The sequence below is a fragment of the Rhinolophus sinicus genome, chromosome 1 (assembly GCF_057876585.1).
Source record: "Rhinolophus sinicus isolate RSI-liver-muscle chromosome 1, RSI-T2T, whole genome shotgun sequence".
In the NCBI taxonomy this organism is placed as follows: Eukaryota; Metazoa; Chordata; class Mammalia; order Chiroptera; family Rhinolophidae; genus Rhinolophus; species Rhinolophus sinicus.
Window position 1 is genome coordinate 163,642,103 of NC_142501.1, and position 22,897 is coordinate 163,664,999.

At 35.4% G+C, this 22,897-nt stretch overlaps 1 protein-coding gene across 1 annotated transcript in view; it reads left to right on the forward strand.

Moving 5' to 3' along the window:
• Window positions 1-22,897, forward strand: part of CFAP299 (cilia and flagella associated protein 299) — a 525,301-nt gene that overhangs the window by 498,072 nt on the left and 4,332 nt on the right. The window contains exon 5 of the mRNA XM_019719919.3: window positions 13,734-13,863. Coding sequence (XP_019575478.2) covers window positions 13,734-13,863 — 130 coding nt within the window. The remainder of the gene's footprint in view (window positions 1-13,733; window positions 13,864-22,897) is intronic.

Below are 22,897 nucleotides of genomic sequence, written 5' to 3' on the forward strand. Positions count from 1 at the left end.
TCTCTCAACCCCTGATCAAGAATTTATTTGAGCTAACAACCACCTCACAAAATGGACAGAACAACAAACGTTAGCTCATATCTCCCCTTCTCAAGAGAATGAGACCAAACAGAAAACCTCATTTCATGTCTTCCCTGCTCGGGAGAATGAGACCAAAGAGTGACAGAAAAGCAACATCATCTCATATCTCCCCTGCTCGGGAGAATGAGACCAAAGGGGGAATTTACTCAACCCCAGATCATAGCACAGAAATCACCTCACCTATAGGAACAGATAAAAGCTAATAGACAAAAGCTTACATCAACCAATGAAGGCAAATTTTCTTCAACATCTACCCTACAGTATGCAATTCTCTGACTCCTTCTCAGGCTCTTCTCTTATGTATACCCAATGTAAATTGTGACATCGAAAACATAAAATGAGGGGGGACTGTGTCAATGTAGAGCTTTTGTATACATTTGAAGTTAAGTTGTTACCAGCTTAAAATAGACTTAAAAATATAAGATGTTTTATCTAAATTTCATGGTGAACACAAAATAAAAACCTTTAATAAATACACAAAATATAAGAGAAAGGAATTTAAGCATAGCATTACAGAATATTATTAAAACACAAAAGAAGAGAGCAGGAGAAGAAAGCAACAAAGGAATTGCATACAGCCAGAAAACAAAATGGCAATAGTAAGTCTACACCTATCAGTAATCACTTTAAATGTAAATGAACCAAATTCTCCAATCAAACGACATAGAATGACTGAATTGATTAAAAAACAAACAATCAACAACAACAACAACAAGACCCAATCATATGCTGCCTACAAGAGCCTCTTCAGCTGTAAGGACACACAAAGCTGGATGTGAAGAGATGGAAAAAGAGACTCCACGCAAATGGAAATCAAAAGAAAGCCGAAGTAGTTATACTTACATCAGACAAAATAGAATTTAAACCAAAGACTGCAATAATAGGCAAAGAAGGCCATTATATAACGTTAAAGGGGTCAATCCAACAAGAGGATATAACATTTGTAAACATTTAGGATACACTAAGATCATGGGGTCCACTGTTCTCGTTCCCACCAAATCAGTAGAGCAAAAGGCCAGATGTGTTAAAGAAAAATTTCTCCTCATAGAAACTGGAAGCATGTAGAAAAGGCGTTCCTTCTAATATTCCTAAGTGCTAGTACCACTATCCATCCAATCTTTCAGTCTAGCAACCTAAGAGTCATTCGTAACACTTCTCACTAATGGCTTCTAAAATTGCTATCTGCTGTATATCCCCTAATTATATCTCTTTTTCTCCAACTCCATAACTTATAATCCTTTTTCAATTCTAGCCTGGATTAATGAAACAGACTTTAATCTTATCCCCTGGTTTCTAGCACTCTTCACAGCTAGCCCTTTAAATTCACTGTCTGCCCACTGCCAGAATAATCTATCCAAATTGCGTATCTAACCATGTTACTTTTCTATTTACAACCCTCAGGTGTTCCCATTGCCTAGAGGATAAAGATACTATTGTTTAGTGTGGTAAATAAGGCTTTCTGTGACTTGTTATCTGGGTATATCTCTAGTCTATTTCTCACCCACCTGTCTACACTTTCTGTTCTGTGGAGCCTCTCTACCCCCAGACCCCTATTCCGATTGTCAAAAACATGCATTCCCCATGCTGTCTTATGCAGTTGGAAGGCTATTTTTCCATCCCTGATTCCATCCCTCTACCTTGCTAATTCCTCTTCTTCATTTAAGATTCAGGTCTTGAGTTACTTTCTCCAGGAAGCTACCCTCATTCCTTCTCTTCCCTCAGTGTGGGTAAAGTTTCCCTCCTCTGTCTTCCTTTCAAATTCCAGGCATACTGTAGTGTTGGGATTATCTGTTTCCTCCTATTAGACAGTGAACTCATGAGGCAGGAACTGTATCTTATTTCTTATTCTATCCTAAACACATAAAATTGTGCTTGATGTGTAATATATCCTCTCCATTAATGTTAAGTTTCAAAAAAATGAATGTGTGGTTGAATTAGTGACTTTATAGGCACTTCTCTCAGCTCCTTGCCTTGTTCTAAGTCATGTGGCCTCCAGACAACATATTTTCCTCATTACCTGCAGGAAAAATTGAACAAAAGACTACTTTATGGCCAGAAACCTTCCAAAAGCCTCATTTACTTAAACACTGATTTTAGTAGAACATCTCAGATGGCCTAGTTAGGTAGGAGGAAGGACAGGAGATGGTGCCTAATCTGGGGAGCACCCCTTTAACTTTGCCAATTGACAAAATTGCCATAAATGACGCCATGGATTTGGAGATGCCTGGACTAGATTGTCAGTTCTATTCATCTCCATGCACACTAGGTCTCGCTCAGGTGATAACCCTGGTCCTCACACAAGCAATTGTTCCTGCAAGATCTCCCTCATTACAATACCTGTAACATGCCAAGAGGGGGCTCTAGAACACAGAGACTGCACAGAAAGTTTATTTCAGTCACCACCTGGGTTTGGCCAAGAAATCTGTTAGATTTTAATGCACATACCCCACGTACACCTGGCCTGGCAAGCTCTAGCAAAGCTCAGAGGTTTCTAACCCAGCTCTAATGCATGTGATAAAACAGGCCCAGTTTTTGAGAGGGGTCACTCTATATGCTGCCTGAGATGAAACAACTCCTTTGTAGCTGCTTTTTTTGTTTGTTTGTTTACTGTAAAGGAACAATTTGGCTCACAGCGTTCCCTGTTTGGAGTTTATTCCTTGCCTTTCTCTCCCTAGAGTTTGCTCTCAAGGGAGAATCTTTATTGCTCTTATGGGATATAGGACTTTCGCCTAGCCCAAGAAGCCTGACATACAGTAATAGTTAGCAAAGGCAGGCAATGAAATACTCACCTTAAAACTATAGATTTAATATTGATTTTGCTGCATAATATCTAGAACATTCCATAGCTTCAATTTTCTCTCCTCTAAAGTAGTAATTAATAATAATAATAAATATTTGCATACCCTGCTTATATCACATGATTGTTTTGGACATTCAACAAGAGTCTAAAGGTGAAAGCTCTTTGTAAATGATCAAGTACCACAGTAATGCAAGTTAACATTAGCAGCAGTTATTTCCATAATATCGGAAAGGTCAGACTCCCTGTGACATCCATCCCATCCGTACACCATCTCCTCACGTTTCTGCTTTGGAAAAGTGCTTCCTCCTCAGTCTCTTGACCACAAATGGCCACACTTGCTTTAAGACTAGCTATTGGCATTCTTGCTTGACCTTGAGGTTCTCACTCTATGATCTGCAACTGAGAGGTACTCCAGGATGTTTCTAATACTTGCTCTGATTGAAAAATCAGAAAGAGCTGTGTGTAACTCATAAATCTGTCTCCATAGCCTACCATGGGGGAGATCTGGTAATGAGTGCATCTGTTATAATCACCCATTCCTTTCCCACCGCTCCACCAGAGGTCCAGGGTTCCCAGTGAGGAGGCCAGCTTTCAGTTTAGGAGAATGGAAGTGAATATGAAATTCTTCCTCAAAACCTCTATCTATTAGAAGGGTCGCTCTGCATAAGGAGCTCCTTAGTGGTGACTTAAGAAATATACCCAGGTTACATTATTCTCTACCCTTGAGGACTATTACAATTAGTCAAGTATCCCAAGTATTATATTCCACTCACCTCTCTCTCAGTGCCTTCCACAATGAGTCCATCCACTTGACACCACACTTTTGGTTCAAAGCACATGACGTGGTGAACATGCCGAACAGGTGCCCATCTGTCTTATTACTCAAGTGAAAATTAGGAGTGATGGCCAGCTGGCAATGAACTCGCCCTCCTATCCGTGCGTCTTAAAGTGATAGGAGAGCCAAACTTACGAGCTGTCCTTGCTTCCTTTACTCTGAGTCCACTCTGGCCCCAAAGAGAAGATGCACCGAAAGTTTCTGCACTTTATCAGGAGTTAGTTAAGAATCATATTTCATATTTAATTCTCAGCCCACAGCTATTTACCTTCTGCCTTATCTCCCAATGTGCTCCTGAAAATCTCTCATAATGGTTCACACTGACGTATGTACATTTTTCAGTTCTTACGTAATATAACTTCTACTGTCCTTACTGTCTAAAATGCTTGACCCTGCTGCTTTCCATCAGGAAGATCTCATTCGAATCAATTTAACTAAAACATATATTCTTTTTTGACTCCTACCATCCCAAAATATCTTACATAAATTTCTATTGTATTATTTTTCACACTGTATTGTAATCCTTTGTTTGCATTTTTGACATCCCACAAACTCTGAGTTTTTTGAAGGTAAGAACTGGGTTGTTTGTTTGTTTTTTCATTGTTAAATACTCGAGACCATTACTGGCACAGGATAGATGCTCAAAATTGTATGGAATTGACTTGAGTGACCCTTCTGACTATCTGTCACTAGGACTTTTATTTTTTTCAAATATTTTAATAGTCATAGTTGGTTGTTCAATAATTACCTATGTTTTCCCAATTGGCATATGCATTTATTAAGTAACTGATTGAATTTGAAATACAATAGATAGCCATGAATAGGAGCCAAATTAACTAACTTATGGAAACAATAAACTTTAGATTTCATATTCTTACCAACCAACTTATCAAACATGCGTATTTTTACATGGAATATGATGGTTCAGAAAATTAGTTATTATAGAATGTTTTACGGCTTTGATATTATTTTCAAAATAGAAAAAGAACAGGAATATTTGTTATTCTAGATTAAATTTCATGTCTCTATACGGCAATTGCAATTCCATATAATTTTTCCACAGCAACAAAATAAAACAAAAAGGATCAACCATGAGAACACATGTTTTAGCATTGTTTAAACCTCTTTATCATATTTTTGGCAAATTTATGGCAAAACTTTGGAAACATTTTATACAAACATTGGATAAATCAACTAAAACAGCAATGTTTAAATGGTTTGTAGGTGTGGAGACCACACATCTCAGTTTACCCAGCATTATCTGGGCTTACTCTTGTTGTCTTGGCACAATTATTAGTAGCAACCCATTTATTTCTCAAAAGGATCCTAGTTTAAACGGTAAAGTTATAAGGTCACCCTACTTAACATTGTTCATTTTGTGCTTTCATAATTTCCATAAATATGCCCTTTCCATTCAATTTGAAGGAAGATATTGATAAAAACAAGGGTAAGCAAGGTATTCTGGAGACAATGACTTTGAAATTTTCTCCCCCTGGTGGTCCAAAGTTCTGTTGCCGCGATCTCATCAAAATATTTTCTCTGATATCAGGAATTACCATGTAAAATAAATGACAAACAAGTAATTGTTTCCAAAAACATGCACGGAGGTCCCCTTATCACTTAATGAACAGATTTTGCACATATTTATTATTTCAACTTATTTGTATAAGTTGTGTATAAGTATACTCTTATACCTATGCACTAAAATACTCAATTCCTAGGATGTCTATCATGGGGAGCAAATGGAAAATTGTTCTTTTATTCCAAAAACCTTAAATCATTTCGCATAAATGATCTCTTAGGTTTTCTATGTATTGTAGATACAGTATGTTTGAACTTTTCTATAAGTATTTTTAAGATGTGAACACTGATACATAAATTGAAATAACGTATAAGAACTTACTGAATCAAAGAAGGCTTTTACAATCATAGAATATTAGCATTATAAAGAGCCTTTTCAATATATAGTTCAACCTCTGAACTTCAGATAAAATTAAAACCATTGCACGAGGGTTTAGATTTCCTCAGTCCCAGATCAGTCCCAGAACTGACGTTCCAAATCACTTCTCTTAATTTTCCTTTAAAAATAACTTTACTTGCTACTTCTTTATTTTAATTCTGTAATAACTGAAAGTAATATAACCAATTGGATCACAAATAATAATAGTAAAAATGGGCATGTATCATTTATTTAGTGAGTAAACATTTCTTGAGTGCTACTTATTGATACAGAGAGTATAGCAAGGATAAATTTGGAGGGTAGGAAAGAAAATTTCAATTTTTGCTATGTTGAGATTTAGGTGTTTATAGTTTATCCCAGTAAGTGCAGTTGAGCAGGTCATGTGGATCAGCAGCTCAAGCAAGAGATCTGAGTTGGAGAAGGGGTGGGGTAGGTTGGTGTAGAGAAGATGGGTTTAATTATAATGTATTAGGAGAAAAATGTGACAGCCTGGAGAGAATCTAAGTTTGAGGAAATTGTTTAAGCTCTCTTTTCTCTTCTTCCCTTTCCCCTTCTTACTCCTCTTCTACTTTTTTTTCTGCTTTCATTTCTTTCTTTTTTTTCTTTCTTTCTGCTTTGTTTAGTTGAGATCATTTACATGTGTTTGTTAGTTCTGGGAAAAGTTTACAGTGAGGTGAGTGATTATATTAGAGAAATTTTGGATAATTATTTTAAGTAACTTAAGAGGCAATAAGGGATGGAATTCAGACCACACATGGAGATTATTTTTATCTTGGTAAAGGAAGAGGGGCACCTGTTCCTCTGAATTAAATGGAAGGAGGTAGGGAACATTGTCAGTATAAATAAATGTGCTAGTGATGGCAAAGGATGTTGATGATGTTCCCATTTAATGTACTTTATTCTCTTAATAAAGTAAGAGGTGAGGTCATCCTCTGAGAGTAAGGAGGAAAGTAAAGGAATAGGAGACTGGAATAATGTAATGAATGATAGGGAAAGGTAACTCAAAACATGTAAAAAATTACAGTGTCTGGAATCCAACTGAGAATAGAGATTTGGAATTTAAAATTACATCAATAGTACAGTATGTTATTTTCAGTAAGAGTTGTCCCAAGATCATATGCAGAAACAGAGAAATGAAACATTTGGATTTGTCTAGAGCTGGTATTTTTTCAATATATAGACGGTCAACTGAGCACGGAATTCGTAATTATTGGCAAGTATCTTGTGAATGATGAACAAGTAAGGAAGTAAGAAAAAATAATAGCTATTGTAAATTAGGATAAAAAGGAGAAGTCAGGAAGCCAAGGCCTCAATGAGGTCAAAACAGCAGTATAGATGAACTAACAAAAAATTCTAATAGACAATAAAAATTCAAATAGAGTTATGAGTTATTACAACATCTAGAGTGAAGATGTGGATGTAGGTGGCTTAAAAGAAGTGGAATTAAGGTTGAAATATACGTTAACCCATTCTTCATCGACAATTACTTTGCCACTTAAAACTAATCAAAGAATAGCAAAAAAATAAAGAACATATGGATTGATGACATCAGCGAGATAGCCAAGTAGAAAGCTATGGACCCTCATTCCCCCTACAAACACACAGATTCAGCAACAATCTCCAGACAAGTTCTCTCTGTGAGAAATCCAGATATTAACTGAAAGGCTTCTGCACACAAATGCAAAACCTGCTTCAACAAAGCTAGTAGACAGGTTTGGCTCACCCTCTTGCTGGAATCCCTATCCCCCAGCAAGCACCTTATGATAGAAATAAAATAAAATAAAAAATAGCAAATAAACCAACAACAACAACAACAACAAAACCTAGCTCGCAGATTCCCTCAGGAGAAGGGATTAGTTTGTCTATCCAAACTTCCAAATTTTCTGAGGAGGCTCACCAGAGGACCTGCTTTTATCCTGCCAGTCTTGGAGCTCTGATACATCTTGAACAGTCTGAACACCTAGGGGAAAATGGAGACAGTGGCTTGGGCTGATAGACACCAGAGAATCTACCCCCTGCTCATGACAGAGCAAACAGACAAAACCCACAGCTACCTGCTGCTATGTGGAGAGGGAAAAAGTTGGAAGAGGCCTCCAGAATCTCCAGCCAGGCTGATTGAGGCCAGTCCTTGAAGACTAGGAGAGGTTTCTGCTTTGTCTAACGTACAGACATGAAAACAGAGAATCAAGGAAAATCAAGAATTGGGCAAAGATGTTCCCAAAAAAAGGAATAAGATGAATTTCTAGAAACTGACCCAAAATAAATGGAGTAATATGATTTACCTAAAAAATAATTTTCAAAATAACTTTCATAAAGATGCTGACTGAGTTCAAGAAAATAATGCATAAACAAAGTGAGAAATTCAGCAAAGAGATAGAAAATATTTAAAAGTACAAAACAGAAATCATGGAGCTAAAGAACACAATAATTGAACTAAAAAAAATTCACTAGAGGATTTCAATATCAGACTATATCAAGCAGAAGAAATGATCAGTAAACTCAAAGACAGGTCATTGGAAGTAAGTCAGAGGAGCAAAAAGAATGCAGAGTGAAAAAGAATGAAGAAAGTTTAAGGGTCTATGGACATCATCAAGGAACCAATGTACACATTAAGGGATTCCCAGAAAAAGAGAGAGTAAAAGTACCAGAAAACTTACTCAAACAAATTATGGCTGAAAACTTCCCACGTCTGAAAAAGGAAATGGACATTCAGATCCAGAAGTTCAAGAGCACCAATTAAACAAATATAAAGAAATCCACATCAAGTCAAATCATAATCAAATTGTCAAAAGTCAAAGAGAAAATTTTGAAAGAATAAGAAAAGTGGTTTGTCACATCCAAGTCCCCACCCACCCATAAGACAATAAGCAGATTTTCAGCAGAAACCTTACAGGCCAGAAAGAAGTGGAATGATATATTCACAATACTGAAAGAAAAGAGCTACCAACTAACCATACTATACCCAGCAAAACTATTCTTAAAAATGAAGGAGAGATAATTTCCCAGAACAGAGAAAAGCTGGGAGAGAGAGTTCGTCACTACTAGACCTGCCTTACAAGAAAGGCTAAAGGGAATTCTTCAAGTTGAAATAAAATGATGCTAAACAGAAACATGGTAGCATAAGAAAGTATGAAACTCAATGATAAAGGTAAATATATAAATAAATGCAGGGTACTGTGTTACTGTAATGGTAGTGGGTAAATCACTATTAATTATTCTATAAAAGTTAAAAGGTATAAGTTTTAAAAAATAACTATAACAAAAAACATTAAAACACACACTATATGAATAGATGTAAATTGTGATAATAATGACATATAGTACATAGCAGGGAGAAGTTAAAGTATAATATTTTTCTATGTGTGTGATTGAACTTAAATTATTATCAGCTTAAAATTTATTGTTACAACTATAAGATATTTTATGTGAACCTCAAGGTAACTGCAAAAAAAATTAAAACACTTATAGAAGATACAAAAAAGAATAAGATAAAATTTTCACCCTATATCAATAAAAAGATAAATCACCAAAAACACAAAAGAAGACAGGAAGAGAGGAAAAGACAAACAAAAGAATTCTAAGACTAACAGAAAACAATTAATAAAATGCCAAGAGTAAAATCCTTTCCTATCAATAATTACTTTTAAGTGTAAATAGATTAAACTCCTCAGTCAAAAGACATAGAGTGGATAAATGAATTATTTTTTAAAAAATCAACTATCTGGGGTCTAAAAGAAACTATTCACAATAGGCAAGATATGGAAATTTAATGTCCATTGACAGATGAATGGATAAAGAAAATGTGATATATATATATATATATGAATATTTATTCAGCCTTTAAAAAGAACAATATTTTGTAATATGTAACAACAGGGATGAACCTTAGAGACATTTTGCAAAGTGAAATTTTGCAAAGACAAGTACTATATGACGTTACTTATATGAAGTATCTAAAATAGTCAAATTCATAGACTCCAAGAGTGGAATGGTGGTTGCCTGGGGATGGGGGAGTGAAAATTGGGTAATTAATCAATGAGCATAAAGTTTCAGTTCAGCAAGATGGATAAGTTATAGAGATCTGCTGTACAACATTATACCTACAGTCAATGTATTGTACACTTAAATTTTTGTTAGAAAGGCAAATCTCCTGTGAAGTGTTCTTACCACAATGATATAAAATTTTTTTAAAGAGAACTTGTTTTAGATTTATAGTCTGGGTTTGAAACTGTATTCTAGTACTGACTAAATATCTAAACTTAAAAAATGTAATTATCTTCTCTCAGCTTCAGTTCTGTCATCTGTATAATAGGAATTATAATAAATATGCAGGGCTCTTACTAAAATAAAACAGTCTACATAGATAAAGGAATGGGTTAGTACTGTTGCATATAAAATAAATCTCATATATGTTTTATGACAAAGCCCTTTTTACAGCTCTTACCTCTTTAGGGTTCTGCATTTTCTAATTTTTTCTCTTCACGCCATGAAAATACAATCAAGAATATTCCATCTTCAAAAACAGAAAATACCCTGTCCTTTGATTTTTTTTTTTTATCCCTATCTAGTGCTGTCCTAGTTTTCTTGTTTTCTCCACAACTTAATTCTTAAAGGAATTAATTTTATACAGTAATTAATCATTTCTCATTTTTCCTTAAATTCTCTATAACGTGAATTTTGCTCCCGCCATTTCACTGCTACTGCTCTCCCTGTAAAATCCTTCCAAGTGCAAATTTTGATGGACTCTTCTTAGGAAGCATTTCGCACTGTTGTCTTTCTCAAAGTACTCTTTCACGATATAGTCTCCTTACAGTTTCTACAACAAAATCACATTCTCCTGGTTCTTTCTGTGGCTTCAGATCACTGTTTTTCTCTCTCAGTTTCTTCTTCTGCTTCCTTTCCTGTAAAGTTGATGTTCCAGAGTTCATCCTTGGCTCTGTGTTCTCCTTTGTCTGTCTCAGCCACCTCTTTGAATTTAAGCACCACTGATACTTTCAGATCTATTACTTCATCTTTAAAAACTGTCTAAAGTTCAGAAATTCATCCATTATCTATTTATTCAATTAATATGCATTCTGTATCTACTCTGTGTCAGGGATGGGCTGAGTGGCAGTATTGGAAATAGGGCAGTAAACAACACAAAGATTCTTACTTTTATTTCCTTGGGTGTTTCATGGGGATTTCAGCTTCAATGTGTCCAAAAATGAACCCCACCCCCCCTTACCTCCTGCAATCTGTTCCTTCTCTTATATTTTATGTTCTAGTAAATAATTCCAACTACTTAGTAATTCAAACCAGAAATCTGAGAGTAATCCTGTATTCTTATCAATATCTCTCTCTTCACCATTGAGTCCACTTTGTAGTATCTTCTCAAATCCAGCCCCTCATTTTCATCCAAGTACACTTCAGGATCACCTTGGCTGTGCATGACTAAAATGGGATAATTGTTTACCTACTTCATGGGGTTGATGATAAGATTAAATGAGATAATAGATTCCTTAGGCTCAAAACAGTACCCAGCACATGATAATTATTAAGTAAATGTTATCTTTATTAAATACTAATAATTATTAGCTATTTGAATTGGATTTGAAATGAAATCTGTTTCCCATCCCTACCAGAAGAACAAAAGTATTGACAAACAATCCAAATTGATTCAGTAAAATACTAGGTTGGTGCAAAAGTAATTGCGGTTTTTGCAATTATTTTTAACCTTTTAAACCCCAATTACTTTTGCACCAACCTAATACCATGTGCTCTACACATTAACTTTTTAATATAAAGAGTAAATGTGTGTGTGTGTGTGTGTGTGTGTGTGTGTGTGTGTGTTTATACATATGTATATATCTATACATACAATCTGTTTGGACTTTAACAAGGCTTTCATTTAAGGTCTGAACAACAAGGTAGATGTGAAATAAACCATGACATTTCCGAGCATTGCTATGACTCAAGCATTTTACTGGGATTACCGATATGTACACATCTCATAAATAATTATTTAGAGAGACTTATATGTAAGCTTTAGAATCACACCCATGTCCACTATTCCAATTTAGTAATCTCCTACCTGAACAGCCAGTAAGATGGACGTCAAATTATCTGTTATGGATTGAACTGAATTAGAGAACCCAGTTTGGGTGCATAGTTCAACTGTTTTCTAATACCTTTACCAGTGAATTGAATTTATCTCCAGTACTATAGGCTGCTATCTACTGTCATCCTACAGGGGGCTGAGTCTTCCGTGATAAACTTCACTTATGAAGGCCAGCTAAAGTGAGGCCCCGGAAACCATGAATCTCCGCTCCTTTCCTCAATGCACCAGATAGTCAGTCCAGCTCCCTTTTTTTGTGTGTAATTCGTTGATATGTTTATTTTTTTTCAAGATTTTTATTAAAATATACCTAGCATACAATATAACATTAGTTTCAGGTGTACACCATGGTTGCTCAACATTTATATACCTAAAGAAGTGATAAGTCCAGAACCATATGACACTGTACTATTTTATCACAATATTATTCACTATATTCCCTATGCTGTACATTACATCCCCATGACTTATTTGTTTTATACCTGGACATTTGAACCTCTTATTCCCCTTCATTTTTCCCCCTGCCCCCCACTCTTTTTTTATTTTTATTTTTCAATTACAGTTCACATTCAGTATTATTTTACATTAGTTTCAGGTGTACAGCATAGTGGTTAGACATTTATATAATTTACAAAGTGATCCTCCTGACAACTTAATCTAGTACCCACCTGGCACCATACATAGTTATTACTCATCCCTGCTCTTTTTAGGAGGACTGAGTAAACATAGTTGGAAAACTACTTTTCCTAACTTTGTGCCTCAGAAAGGGAGACACTCCTATGTCTTGGACATAGAAAGAGTAGTGGAGGAAGAAAGAGAAATAGTTCTCATGTTATGCCTGTGATATAAATATATGATTTATGTAATCAGTCCTTTCTGAGTATTAAAACATTTGAGGGTAAACATTGCATTTTCAGGTTATAGCACAAAAGTTGATGCCTCAGAAAACAATATAATTCAGAGTTAACTTAATCAATGAAATCTCTTTCAAAATGAAGAAGGGGAGTAATAGAGGGCAAAACAAACCAGAAAAAGGATAATATTAGCCATAGTAGGAATGTGTCAATATTTGAACATATTAAAATAATATTAGAAATGTGTTCACAGGAATGAGATATGCAAAATAAATATATTGATGATTCTTCCAACTTGTGACAGTGTTAAATTCATTTTTGATAAGTAGGTACAAAACAAGACATGAAAAAAATAGGACATTTCCATAGATAACAAAAATAAAAGGATAAACTGCAGGCAAAGTTGAACAATAGAAAGAGCACACATATGCTTTGAAACACACAGATCTGGACTGAAATATTAGTTTCATGACATATTATTTGTAGAGCCTTAACTATCCTGGTTGATCTCCCCTAGTCTACTTGCCTTGTCTGTGAAGTGAGAACAACTTCACATGGGTTGTGACAGAATACATCACATCATGTCTGGCCATTGTAACCTATCAGATGCAAATTGTTCCCTCAGTCCCTTGGAAATATAATATTGAAAAACAGAGCCTGAAATAAATAAATTAATTTGTTTTTTAATGAAAAGAGATGAGTTAGCCTACCTCTCCTTCCAGTAAACAGTCTCTGAATACCCTGAATACTCTTAATACCTTGAAGAGTCTGAGCTGGAAAAAATAGCTTTAAATTGCTTCAATTTTCTTCTTGACTTCCTGGGAATATAATACTGGAATAACCCCTAAGTCCTAGAGTGTCCAAACCGGGAAATCATGCAAAATGGCCATAAATATGTATCTGATTTGAGAAATATGTAAATGATTTGAGAATAACCCAGTCTAAGGTCTTGTGCAAGAATTTACGTACACATATGTTCTACACGGTTATGCAGACTATGGTCTGATTCATTTATCTTGAAACTGAACTGCCCCAAATATTTTCTGAAATATATTTGTCAGTTTAATGTATTACACATATTAATTCCTAATAAATATTTATTTTTATAGCTTTTACAACTGGGAGAGTCATGTTGCTGTTTGGAATTCAACTCCCAATTATCAAGTGATTGCTGGTAATCCAGAAGGCTTACTTTTCAAATACAAAAGAGACAGAAAAATTCTCAATGTGGACCCAAAGGTAAGTCTGCTTTTACATTTATCTCCAAGTGTTACTGTATTTATACCATTATTCAAAAATCTATTAAATGTTGGACTGCTTTATGTTTTTAAATCTAGAAATGAAAAACTATGTTGAAACTTAGAGCATGTACTGTTCTTAAAAAATTCCAAAATTTAATGAATTATCTGGTATCAATAAGGAAAAGTTTGGGGGGAATTTAAAAAGAACTTAGAAACGGGAACACTTCTTGATACCTAGCAGCAGAATTAGATCTGGGAGCCAGTTGGTCATGCATTTGTTTGTTCTGATCCTGGGATCTCCAGTCCCTTTTTGCTATAAATGGGGAGATGAGTCATTTTTGGGGGAGACTCTCACCTCACCTATGCACCCAGAATTCTAATATCGCTTTCTATATGTAACTAACACTGAAAACAGGATGGTCTTTAGTGTATTTTTAAGTATTAACTTAGAAAATACATTTTACTTAAATATTTTAAAGATATGACCTATCATATTTGAATTTGTTCAAGGACAAATATTTAAATCTTACATATTTCAAAGACTGCATTTATATCATGATTTTTAATCATGACTTGTCATGTTTGGGGGTGAAGGTTAAAACTTTACTTAAAGTCGTATGTGCTTGAATGCCTTATACTTTTTTTTTTAACTTTTGAAAAATATTTTACTCACATGAGAGCACCAATCTAAAATCCAAAGTCAAGAAAAATATTTTTTCATAGTGAAAGAAATAGGAACTGTATGATATGCCTGGGATAGTGGCGAAGATGGGACAAAGAGAAAGGGGAGTATGGTTCTAAAAATTTTTCCAATACTTTTTAGAAACTGAGAATCAGAAATAAAATTATTTTTGTTTCATATCCACTTAGTGTATTTCCATGCCATAAAAAGTGCTCAATAATTTTGTGCTCAAAGAATGAATGCATGAAATTCTGTAGCAAGAAATGGAGTACTGTCTGTAATCAGATACAGCTCCAAATATCAGAAACTCCAAGACAAGGACTTTAACAGAAAACCTTCTTTCTTTCCCGTGTGTGAGTGTAGACAATGTCAGTCCAAAGTTGGAATGGCAGCTCCACAGTTATCTGGGCCAGGGAGGGCTTCATCCTCATAGGCCAAAATAGATTTCCAGCCAAAACCACCACATTCCACACAGAATTAACAAAGGGAATTCCGAGGGTGCAAAGGACATGCTCCCACTGCCTTTTAAAGACATTTCCCAAAAGCTACCACACAAATATTCGCATATGTTCCAAAGCAAGAACTTAGTTAGATGGTCCTATCTAGCTACATGGAAGACTGGGAAACGTAATTTTTATTCAGATGATCAGTCATCTGAAAACAGAAGTTCTGGGAAAGGGAGAAGAGAGGCTTGGGTAGCAATTTCTGACACAATACTATCTCCTTCCAAAAAACATTACTCTCTTTTTGGTCTCAGGTTTCTCATTAGTAAAATGAAGGACTAGACCTGAAAATCTTTAGGGCCATATTTATTATAAATCTGTGAATACCAGGGAAGCTTATCAGCACACCTTTTTCTCTAGTGGTACCTCTTTACTTACCATAAATGGCTGTCAAATATTATTAGTTGGGACAAAGTACAGAAAACTTAATAAATAGCATTTACAGAGTATTTTCCTTTTAGAAAGCTATATATGTATATATATATATATATATATATATATATATATATATATATATGAAAAGATGTAACATTATTAATAGCTTCATTAAGATGTGTGAAACAAATATTTGAATCAGTTTTGAATGACATCACACTTCAACTATTTGAAGGCTCTATTTTAACTAATGGCATATACATACTTCAAGATTGTATGTCATGAATTATACTTTTTATGGTCTTTCTGGAATCATTATTAAATGCACTTTTCAAAGATTTAGTCAAACTAAAACACTTTTCAAAGATTTAGTCAACAACCCATGAAATGTAACATTTTCCTCATTTTTTTCTGAAAAGATCTTGAATATAATTCCAAAGATTCATGATGAGTCTGAAAGAAAGGTATTTCCCAATCCTAGAGAAAGAACAAGGGTTTAGTTAATTAGTGATAAGAGTAAAGACTTATTGGATGGGATACCTGATAATATTTGGATACATTTCTTTAAATTTTATCTTTTGAAGGTAAAACTTAATAGCTGACTTACTGGCAAACAATATCAGTCTCAGTATCAGTAAATGACATTCTAGGCCTTTACTATTACCTGGCAACAAGGCCTGGAGAAATGCATTTCACCTCCCTGGGCTTTCATGTTCACACCTGGAAGATCAAAGTGTTTTCTTTTCTGATCTCTAGGGTCCCTCTACAGCTCCAGGCCCAATTCTTAGAGATTCTGACTCAACTGGGCCCACAAGTACATATTTTCATAAGCAGCCAGTGTCAGTCTGCTACAGATTGTCCATGAAATACAATTTGAGAAAATCTCCATAAAAAATAACAATAATAATAAACATAAATAATAATAATAATAATAATAATAATAATCTCAAGAGATCTGGCACTGTGTTCTGTAACGTAAGTGTCCATATAACACATGTAGCTTAATTTGTATGGTTAGATATAAAATGAACCAGTACATCCCCTATTTAATTTCTTAATGTGTTCACCTTCTTCAGAGCCATGATCCTTTTATATTTTATTCATCCACATAGCATCTGTTACAGACTTACAGGAGAATCAAGAAATAAGCTAAAATGTCAAGTTTTTAAAACTACTAATGCGCAATGATAAGAATTACATTTCACACTCAATATTTTTCTTAATAATTTTGCTGAAATTCTTCCTAAGATAAACACCTTCTTATAACTCCACAATGAAGGTACTCTAAAACATTGTAAGAACAGTACAACTCAACTCTCTTTTTCCTTCCCTTCAAGTATTCTCTTTGAAATATTTTATGCTTCAAATTAAAGAGGTCAAGATAAATGAAAGGCGGAAACAGTGATAAACAGGATGTGTTTCTTTTGTACAGCACAGATGTGGACTCATTAATTCTGAAGTATGGTTCCCATGAAACATAGTTGTTTGTGAATGGTTACAGTGGAAAAAGCAAATTGTGCAGGTCTTAGAACAAATAATATGTGTTCATTGGTTAAGAAATTCCAAATGCAATAAGAGTTTGGTTGCATTGAAAACAGGACCACTGGCTTTAACTTCCCTGCAGCTGTATAACATCTGGAACAAATAAGGCAAGTTTCTATTTTTGAGTGAAGAATGCTTGTTTGAGTGATTCACACCCACCAAAATGTTTCCAGTGTATTATCTTTAGAAGGATTGAGTGGAAGCACTTTGCACTCACTCCCCTACATTATCTGGACAAATGAAAAAAATAGGCATTTTTCTTTTGCTTTTACTAAACATTAACCATGGGAGAGTTTGCTTTGAGTCTTAGCATAGCATAAGTGGTCTAAAACCTTCATGATGTACTAATGAGAGAGATTGTATAAAATAGTTGAGATTGTATAAAATAGAGTGTATAAATAGAAAAAAAAATCTCCCTTAATTACATTAACTGTTCTCTCCTTTCCTCTCCCGTTTACTAAATGTGAAGCCCATCACCTGGAAAACTACCTGGTTAATAGATGCTCAATAAATATTCATTAATAAATGATTGAATGAATGATTCCCTACAAACACATAAAAATAGTGCTACACTAATTAAAAGTTGAGGATTGGATTATGTCACCGATACCTGCTATAGCAATGATAGAAAGAATACAGCCATCACACTCTATATTGATCCAAGTTAAAAAAAAAAAATGCAGAAATTCATCAGTGGAAACAACTTTTAAGTTTCTTAGAGGTCATGCAGAAATCTTCATTTTGGTATGTGCTTTCAAGTCTTCTTGTGTGGTACCAAGAATATGTAATTTAAACCATCTCAATTTAAGACTTTTGAACTAGAATATATTTTTTGATTTATGAATAAATTGACTCAAACAGGTTAAATGACTTGCTCAAGATCACATAGTTCATTATTAGTAGAATCTAGCAATGGAGCTTAAACTTAAATATTATGAGACATCACAGAGCATGTAAAGATGAGCAAACCTTCAACCCTAGCCCTTTCAGTGCTTAGTACTTGTATTTTTAGGGAAACAGGTATGTAAATAACATAACTACAGTATAAGGCAGAAAATGATATGTTGCAAAAGAGAGAAATGCTTTTGGAATTCAGTGGAAGAAGAGGTGGTTTATGATCTACAGCAGGAACCAGTGGAGGGGGATGGTGAGGGGACAGCATTGGGAATAATGTTTGTTATGTGATACTAGAGGAGGTCATTTTTTAAATGGACTTGAAGAATGATGAGCAATTGAACTCATACAGACGAAGAGGCAGGCAATCCCAGGACTGAAACCTACTAGCAAAGATAAGGTTGAAGAGTGTGCAAGTAAAACAGACAAAGGAGAATCTAAGTAGTTCAATTTGTCTGCTGCGGCTTGCAGAAGTAGTGAAGTGGGAATTAAGTGTGGAAAGGTTATGAAAAGCCTTGAATGCAGGACTGATGAGGATTTTGGACTGACCTTGATAGGAAATGGAGAAATATGCCAACACTCTTGTGCAGCAAAATAACAGGATGAAAGTTATGTTTTAAGGACATGAGAGGGTGTAGATTAGGACAGACTAGGGAGGAAAACCTGGAGAGGATGAGAGCATAACAACAATTCAAGTAGAAAACAAAGAGAACTAGAACTAGGGGTCGTGCTGTAGTTGGCAAGTTTCTGGGTTGATGTGTTTAATATTTCAACTACCTGATGATTCGGGTAAAGGCCAAACTTGTAGAATGCATATATATCTAGAAAAAGGGGTTGAGAGATCTCAGTTCACCCCAACCCTCAGAAAAGGGAGAGGATGGGGAGAAGGGGAGACTAGTACTGGAGGACTATAGAGAAAAAAAGATGAGCTGGATGGATGTCAGTGCATCTGTCACCTCTTCATTTTTCCTTGCATCCTCCTTTTCCTCATTTGATGTTTACTGAGCACCTCCTGGACACTGTGAAGAATAAAAAGTGAATCAGAAAGGTGGGTTTCTTGCCCTAAAGAGCTTACAGGTTAATTGATGGGTGGGTGGGGAAATATAATATGCACAGAAATAATAATCTAGAAAGTGACCTGAGAGAACAGAAAAAGCTCTATAAGAATTCAGAGGAGACAGAATTTACTTTTGACCTAAGGCATTGAAAAATGAGGTGATGGAGGGGTAGCATCTAAACTGAATTTGAAGAGTAGGAATGGTGAGGACATGGGACTGGATGGAAGGGGTATTGTTGTAGGAAGGAACATCACATACAAAGGAAGCACAGAGCGTGGGGTTGTGTAGCAAGGGAGAGGACCTTCTTGTGGCTAGAAAGTGATCCTCGACACAAGCCTGACATCAGAATCACCCAGGAAGCTTTAGAACATGGAAAGCCTGGCCTCCTCTCCAAAGACTGAGGTTGTGTCGGTCTGGGTGAAAGGCCTGGGCATCTGTACTTTTCAAAAGCTCCCCAGGTTATTCTAATGTGTAACCAAGGTTGAGACCAAGGTATCAGAAAGAGAGTAATGGCAGAGAAGTTTGGAGAGAAAATTGAATTGCCATTGTGGAAGCCAAATCAAATGAGTTTTTGCCATTCTGCATAGTCCAGTAAGAGTCTCTACCACTTGTGTCATGACTTAACATCAAAATTTCTAAGTCTGAAAATGCATAGGCCTTTATAAAAGGAGGCATGTTATTTTTTGCTGCCTAAATTTCATTGGTACACAAAAGAAAACCCATTGTATGAAAAATAATGAAATTCAATAAATCAGTCTCCTTTTTGCTACTTTGTATCTAATGGAGTACATCTTGAATGTAGTTGCTTGATAAATGGCTGATGACAAAACAGGTAAACAGAAAAAGAACATGTTAAAAGATCTTAGAAATGCTGTGGTTTCTATTAGATGTAGGAAATTGGTGAAATAAAAGACACTGTAGAATAAACCTTTCTAGATCCATTCTGAGAGTCACAGAACTTGAAAGGCATGGACGATGTAGATTGTGCACTGACTTGGCAGGATGCATTTCTTTTCTTTTTACATATAAGTACCCCTCACTGTACACCAGTGCCCCATGATCCAAACTCATCTTTTTGAAAATGAAAATCACAGCTGTTGAAACATAAAAAATGTGTTATTTTGGAGTGCAGAATGTTATTCCAAGAGTTTATTGTCAACATCCAACCCACGGTGGCTTGATTAGGAATAGTCTGTCAGTTCGGTCAAGTATTTCCCTTCTTATCTCCTCACGGTAGCCAACCTTGAGAGCCCTAGGCTCCACCCCTAGAAATTCAGACTGAATCCGGCTGTGGTAAGGCCCAGGAATCTGTATTTTTAACATCTCCCTAAGTGATCCTTAGGGAGATTAGCTGGATTTGATATCCACTGCTTTACATACGTAGTCGTACTTTATTAGCTGTTGCTTCACCTTACTGTATGTCCATAGAGTGAGCAAACTTCGTTCCTCTGAAACAAGTTTTAATTCAACAGACTTAATTTTAAGTAGTCTAAATTACACCTTCCTGAGGCTGCACAAACAGACTAGAAAGTGCAGACCACATACCAAAGACTTCTGGATAACCTCTGCAGTAATGTAACCAACCGCAGTAGATGCTTCCGCTGATAAACTGCTGTTCTTTTTTCTCACTTATTTGGATCATTATAGAGTGGGACTGGTGGTACCCATTCTTGCTGTCACTGCCTCATCAAGAATCACTTTGTCCGTTAGGTTTGTCCGGAGGCACAAATGAAACAATATATGTAACAGAGACTTGTGAAACATAAACCGAAACGTGGGGCAGAAACCCTTGCTGGTCATTTTACCATTGCACCTCCAATGCTAGCATATGGTAGGTGCTCAGTAAACATCTGTGGAATGAATAAATTGAATATTAAATATTTGCTAAAGAAATGAATAGTAGGGCCAAAAATAATCCTGGAAACTTTTGCGGTTAACTTTAAAATATTTTAGGATCTTAGGCACTAGAAACATATGTAGAACTAACACTATTTTTAGATGAAAATTACCGGAGTAGGTGAATTAACCCCAGGGGTTCATTACTGAACTGTGGGGTGCTGACCCTGGGTGTTTACAGCAATGGCAATGTGTTAGGTCCATGGGTGAATGAAAAAAGTTATTATTTTTATTATTTTTAAAATAAATGTGTAGTCATGTTATACAAATGCAAAAAGAAAAAAAAAAAGAAAAGAAAAAAAAAAGAAAAGCCAAACTCTGTTTTTCTATAAGCAAAAGATTATCTAGGTGAGCAAAGTTTAAAGTTAAAAATAACATCTACCAATAAAAATATGTTTTTGGTTTTGTTTGTTTGTTTGTTTGTTTGTTTGTTTGTTTGTTTTAGAGAAAGTACCTTCTCACAGCTCCTCTCTCCTCTGTCCTGCCCCTCCCAAGCAACCACTGGTGGACTGAGCACTTGCTACCATGTTTCCAAAAATAAGACCTAGCCAGGACATCAGCTCTAATGCGTCTTTTGGAGCAAAAATTAATATAAGACCCAGTATTACATTACATTACATTACATTACATTACATTACATTACATTACATTACATTACATTACATTACATTACATTATGTTATATTGAAGTAAGACCAAGTTTTATATTAATTTTTGCTCCAAAAGACACATTAGAGCTGATGGTCCTGCTAGGTCTTATTTTCAGGGAAACACGGTAGTATTAGTAGGAAAGGTGTTAATTGCCTCTTTAATGCTGCCTCGCAGTTCATTGGCTGGTCTTAATGTCCCTTACCATGCAGACATTAAAATCAGATGGAGCCTGTCACAGCCTTGAAATTGCTCTTCTCAAAATGGAGGCCCATAACATTCCTACATCCTTTCCACAGATGATTCAAATTTAATCTCTTAAAGCTCCACCCTTCCAGTGAAGGTCCTCAATTTTACAATCCATCTTTTTACAGGGCCCAGGTATATTTCCTATTGGATATTAAAAAAAAAGACCAAAACACACACCTCACATTGAAAAAAGTAAGTTAAGCAAGAAGCAAGGCTATGGCGTCTTCAGTCTCCAACAGTGTTTCCTCAAACACCACACAAACTTGAAGTAATGGGGCAAGGGACACTTACTGAATCACCCACACCACTTTCCACTTATTCGGCTCCTGGATTTTCCTCGGAGGCCTCTTGTAAACGTTGCTTTTTAACTGTGGCACAGTCGCAGTTATTAAGTAAAGTTGAGGCCTTGCCAACTTTCTGGTTTTGCTGCCCAAATTACTGAATGTTGGTTGATTATAGCCCTAAAACACCCACATACTAAGAAGCTTTTAAACATTTTCTCCCCTGGGCAATCACCTGGTACACCTGAACTAAAAGTCTACCACATATAAATTAAGTATTTACTCAACTAACTGCTGCTAAAATCAATGGCCTTGAGGAATATATTAAAAATTACATAACAGACCTTGGCTTTTATGAATTAAAACTCCTAAAACTTAAATGCTATGCCCTCCTCTTGACCTGGAAAACTGATTTTAATTTTATATGCAGTAGTATGGAACAACCCCTAGAGATAAGCACATTGTTGTTAAGTGTCCAATGTATGAACTCATATACGAAGTAATAGTGCAGGAAAGGTAAGCTGGAAGAAAGAAAAACTAAAATATATAATTTTGAATTATTATATGTATGTCAATATTTAGTAATAAAGAGCACAAATGATAACTTTTTACCATCCAAGTTGAATAACTGCAGTAAAAAGAAAAGTACATATCCCAGTAATACATTCATGACCAAAAAAAAAAATTACTGTTTTAAGCTTCTAATTAGAAGGACAATCCTGATCAAACATTATGCCAAAGGTAAAAGGTACCAATAGAGCCAAGGGATGTGAGGATGGAGGCATCTGAAAAAGACAGCTTAGCCCCAATTCAGGCTCGCATTTTCACACATTTTTTTTTTTTTTGTCACAAATCAGGACAAGGAGCATGGGAGACAATGGAAGGTGAGGTTTCTACCTGGATG